The sequence below is a fragment of the Buceros rhinoceros genome, unplaced genomic scaffold (genome assembly GCF_000710305.1).
Source record: "Buceros rhinoceros silvestris isolate BGI_N320 unplaced genomic scaffold, ASM71030v1 scaffold14229, whole genome shotgun sequence".
Taxonomy (NCBI): domain Eukaryota; kingdom Metazoa; phylum Chordata; class Aves; order Bucerotiformes; family Bucerotidae; genus Buceros; species Buceros rhinoceros.
The window spans coordinates 13,634-18,939 of record NW_010431021.1 but is presented as its reverse complement, the minus strand read 5'-3'; the positions used below and the strand labels follow the sequence as shown (position 1 = coordinate 18,939).

Here is a 5,306-nt window from a genome sequence, read left to right as displayed (position 1 = left end):
CTCATCACAAAGATCTTCATTCTCCCTGCCTTGCGACGAGTCTGCCTTTGTCCCCCTATCTCTTAAATTACTCTTAAAGTTTGCCATGAAAGGAGCTTTGGGCGGAACCAAGCCTCCAGCTGGGATAAGGAGAAGCGGTGGCTGTGTTTGGATCTATTGTTATTAGCGGTGCCTTTATGTGACTGACCTGTCATTTTGCTATCTTGTGTTCATTGCCTCCATCCAGATTATTTTTAGCTAGTTTTACTCTGAATTTTTATAAGGAACAGGCTGTGCTTTCTCAGAGGCCTGTGCTAAGCTACAAGTCCACATCTCCCGTGCAAATATTTGTCTTGCCAGTGTGGCAGCTACTTCTGTTTTATATTCAGGTGAGAAACAAGACACAGATGTATTTCAGTCTCCTGCTTCCTTGTTATTTTAATCAGGGTGTAAGTGCCTTTTTGCAGCATTGATTTGTCAATACATTGCTGCCTTGCTTGGCTGCTTTTAAAGTAGGTGCAGAAGAATTGGTCAGTCACTGTCTTGGCAGTACTACAGAACTGAGTTGGCTTCACAGTTCAATTGATTCCTCCTCCTCTGTATCTGTATGTTACTGATCTGCAGAAATTAGCACAAAACAGGCAGAAGAAGAGTGTGTGTATTTGGCTGGCAATTGTCACAAACTCTTGTCCTTTCTCCCAGGGTCCCTGGCTGTGTCAGTAGCTGATATGACTGCGCCTGTGGTGGGCTCCTCTGGAGGCGTGTATGCTCTTGTCTCAGCTCACTTGGCCAATATAGTCATGGTGAGTACCAAAATGACTGTAACCTCTTTGGAAGCAAGGCAGTTCTGGTGGCCCAAAGGGGATGGAAATAGGGCCTGACCCAGCTGTCGGTCATTCAGAGTTTATCCCTGTTAAGAGTCTTTGTGGCCCTGGAATGGAAATATGACGCTGTGGTTGGTGGCTTGGTTACTCTGAAGACTGGCAGCTTGCGAGGAGAAGCCAAAGATGCTAGTAATCTAAGATTTATCAGTGTACTCCAGATTGTCAGCTTTCCTTTCAAGAAGAGCAAATGTTTGGAAAGAAGGACCTGACCAGCTCTGCAGAAGCTGCAGACCTGTTTCTGTCTGCATGTGCTATGTAATGCCAGCAGGTACCTATGAACATTCAGTATTTGGTGGATTTGTGTGCAGAATATCCCTTATCTCCATTAGTGAAACCCAGACCGAAGCTGAACCCTGGATGAAATACTTTAAAAAGGTCAGTAAATCCAGCATCATCATTCCTCTTAAGACCTGGAAACAGGAGCTCATCTGAGGTCCTCAGGTGGTGGTAGCAAAGCCCAGCATATCTGCCTGTGTGACTCCTAAGCTGACCGCTGGGCAAAAATGGCTTTGTGGAGAGAGGATACGTCTGTGGTGGTACATGGTTGCAAGTCTGTCCTGCACCAGCAATGTCAGAGCAGAATAAGCATAAAAATGATGGTAATGCATCCTCCCCTGTGTCTGAGTGGGAAGAAAATATGGGTTGGCTGCAGTGGAGACAGAAGGTCTGTTATATGGGTGCTGGAAAACATGTGCGTGCGTGGTGGTTCTTGTGTCAAGCCTAAAGGAAAACCTTGTATTTAATGCTTGTTATTTTCACCGTGATTTGTGTTCCCTGCCCCTGGGCCAGCAGAAGCAAAGGGGTGTTCCCTCTGACTCACAGGGTGGTGATGCAGACACAGGGTTTCTTCACACTGAGGTTCACAGGATCAGAGGAGGACTTTGGAGGAAATTCTGGTTTGCTTTAGAGGAAGAGGCTCTGAGTGTGTGGAGAGTCTTCACCAGTTACATGCTCAGACTGAAAACAGTGCAAAGTGGCCTCTCATTTCACTACTCATTGGCCTCCTCCTGACCTGTTTAGCAATTGCTACCTTAGCATCTGTATTTCTCCTTTATCCACTGCCTCCCTTCTCATCTGAAATTCCTTTTACTGCCTTTCCCACTCCGCTGGACTGGGGTTTTGGGTTTTTTTTTTCTTTCCCCCTCTCCTCTCTCTCTGCTCACTTAGTACCTGGATGTGACGCTCTCGCATGCCAGAAGAGACGCTGGCTGTTTGCTGGTAAAGCACAGTCTTGTGCAGGTGCTTTGAGGAGGACGGTTGCAGAAAGGGTCCCTTGAATCTTCTGTTCCCTTGTGCCTCCTGGTAACCAAAGGAAACGAAAATGTTCCTCCTTGTAGAAATAAATATTCTTGGAATTAAATACATAAAATAACCCACAGCAGGAAGCAATAAAGCACATCACCTAAGGAAAAGAGCGAGGGAGGAATTTCGAACAGCTACATGGCAATGAAAACTGAGGGAAGCTGCACAGTATCAATCAGCATGAGTTCAGAGCCTTCTGACTGGGTTCGGTGTCTCTGTGGAGAGAGAAAATGAGGTACTTATTTTATAGAGATTGCATTTTTGCAGCCAGAGAAGTGATTTACAGACAGAGCCCACATAAAACTTTAATATGTGTAATATGTATTGCAGAATATTTCTTCAGCAGGCTGAAAAGTCACTAGGTGCTGTTTGAATGATGCTTATGATGAAGAGTTTACAAGCATTTTTTTTTTCCATTCAGTGGGATGAACAGGGAGTTTTCCGCAAGTAACCTGGCTAGCTTGGTATGTTACGGTGTTTTCAACAGGCAAAATTTCATCTGGTCACTTAATAATAGTGTTGTCATACATCTGAGTTCTCCAAGACATGATCTCTTCTTCTGCTCAGAAATTTTGTGCCATTGGAAAAGGAGGAATTCAAACATTTCTCCCAGGATTTCTGACTATCATTCAGAGACTCATTCCACTATATTAATGACCAAGCCTGAAGACAGGGGAAAACAAATCCAGGCTTTCTTATGGCACTGTTTCCTTGGTGTGCTTTTATTGAAATCCTTGTTATTTGTGTGTGCTCTGCCAAAGATCTGAGTTGCAGAATTTCAGGGAGCCTGAGATAGAGGCAGCAGCACTTGAAAAGTGCTGTAGGGCTTGAATGCACTGAGAAATTGCCTCACAGGTGGCAGTGTTGGGCCTCCCAGTGAAGCTGATGAGCTCTGTGACATTGACCAGAATGACATTTGTGTTGAATGTTAGGTACTACTTAACGTAGTTTTATTTTTGGCCTAATACAACAGTGTTTTGCGAGGTAAGTGAATTCAAATATTTTCAGAAGTCGGAATTTAAGGTGAAATGTCATACTAACATGTTAAAAATTAGTCTGTCTGAAGAACGGAGAATGGCAAGGCCAGCCAAGGACCACGCCACACCAGCTGGATCTCAAACAAGAGAAGTCAGTGAGACTGCCAGGTGATGGACTGTCCATAACTTGGATGTGTCTGCAGCCTATCCTTTATGGTTATGTCCTCTGGGATTGGCAGGTCTATGTTTGCTGTGTTTGGTTCACAGCCAGGTGGCAAAGGCAATGAAAAGGAGTTTGTTTCAAGGGATTGTCATCCTTGATGCTCTTCCCATGTAGTTGTGAATGTAAAATCTCTCCAGATTTGCATGTAGCATCACTTAGTTTTCTTTTTCTGTTTTCCAGAACTGGTCAGGAATGAAGTGCCAATTCAAACTGCTGCGCATGGCTGTTGCCTTGATCTGTAGTAAGTATCATACAATACTTGGCACACGTGCAAGTCTGTTTTGTTTGTCCACGTCATAAGAGTTGATGCTGATTCAGACAGTTTTGACTTTGCAGCAGTTTTGGTCAGAACTTGCAGCTTGGCCTTCTAGCAACAGAAACCACATTGCTCTCAAGTGCAGATTTTTGCTTTTAACACAAACATTTGTAAATGAGGCTTTGTTGTTAGCCAGTATTTGTGAAGACCTGGGACTTAAACATCTTGTCTCCGATTTTGCAAACAAACAATGCTTTCGTAATGATAATACTTAGGTTTCCTAGAGCACTTCTGATGTGGGATGGCAACAGCATTATACTCACGTTAATGAATTAATTTCCAGCCATGTCCCCAGGGTGGTACAATAAGGGAAACTGAGCTGTGTATTCATCATAGACAATTGTCTTCAAAGTCTAATTTTTTTCTTCATGGACTTGGTGTAAGTTTTGGAAACTTAATGTTCTCCACCTATAAACATTTCCGTTGACCCAGAGCACTTACCAGCCACTGGGCAGACCTCATGTCTGTGTGCCACAGCTCTTACATAGCCATGACTTCCCTGCTTCCCTAGGCTTCCCACACAGTGCAGCTTGTGCCTCTCTTACCTCTTCAGGAATGCAGCAGTGCCTGCAAGATGGATTTGAGAAGGGACAGGCCTAGACAATTTATTTCTTTTTCCTTCTTTGTTCCAGTGAGCTTTGAATTTGGAAGAGCCGTGTGGCTGCGATTCCACCCCTCTGCTTACCCACCATGCCCACACCCCAGCTTCATGGCTCACCTGGGAGGAGTGATGGTTGGAATCACCCTTGGTGTCATCATCCTGAGGAACTATGAGCAGAGACTCCAAGATCAGACTTTATGGTGGATCTTCCTTTCTATTTATGTAATATTTGTTTTGTTTGCCATCTTCTGGAATATTTTTGCCTACAGCCTGTTGGATCTAAAGCTACCTCCCCCTCCTTGAAAACATGGGACAGAAAACCCGAGAGTGGAAGTCAGCTGTCAGCTATGTTAAATGAATGAAGATGCAGGATGTATTTTTATATTTAACTTAGGGGAGGATGATTCTTTTGAACACAAATGTGTGCTGGAGGAGATGCTTAAAGATCTCACGAAAGAATGGGCTCGTGAGTTTGTTCACCAATCTAGCAGGTACTGTAATACTGGCTAGCCTGAACCCTCAGTTTCGCCACTGCCAGGGCTCCCATTGGGCAGCTTGTACTTGGGCACTTATCACTTGGTTTGTTAGCACACATCAGTATTTTGTATGAGATACTTGTATCTTCCAGGTCAGTGCTGGAATTATGGCCAGTTGTTCAATGAATCTCCTCGATGTTACTGAACACTAAAAGGGGAAGAGATCAGACATGTGCTAATTAGAGACTTGCATGGTACTCACGAGGCAGCTTGGGTTTGGGTTCTGTGAACACATCTGACTGTTCAGCCATACCATTGCCACTGTCTAATTACTTGAATTGGTTCCTAAGATGTTTTAGCCTATGGTGAAACCTGTCTTATGCACCTTTCAAAGGAATCAGCAGAACTTGATCACCCAAAGTGATGGAGATGTCTTCAACTACAGGTCAAATGAAATTGCACTATAAACCTTGGGAACTCTTAAGAGTGTTGTGGACACCCAGCCAGAGGTGACTTTGACTTTGCATGTTTCACTTAATTTTAATTAT

General features: G+C 44.0%; 1 protein-coding gene across 1 annotated transcript in view; it reads left to right on the top strand.

Annotated features, from left to right (window-relative positions):
- The window catches only part of RHBDL3 (rhomboid, veinlet-like 3 (Drosophila)), a gene marked incomplete at its 5' end in the record, with an annotated part of 23,468 nt that extends 18,883 nt beyond the window's left edge, over window positions 1-4,585 (top strand). Inside the window, 3 exons of the mRNA XM_010143272.1 lie at window positions 682-782; window positions 3,546-3,606; window positions 4,314-4,585. Of these exons, the coding sequence (XP_010141574.1) occupies window positions 682-782; window positions 3,546-3,606; window positions 4,314-4,585 (434 nt within the window). The remainder of the gene's footprint in view (window positions 1-681; window positions 783-3,545; window positions 3,607-4,313) is intronic.
- Between the last annotated feature and the right edge of the window lie 721 nt (window positions 4,586-5,306).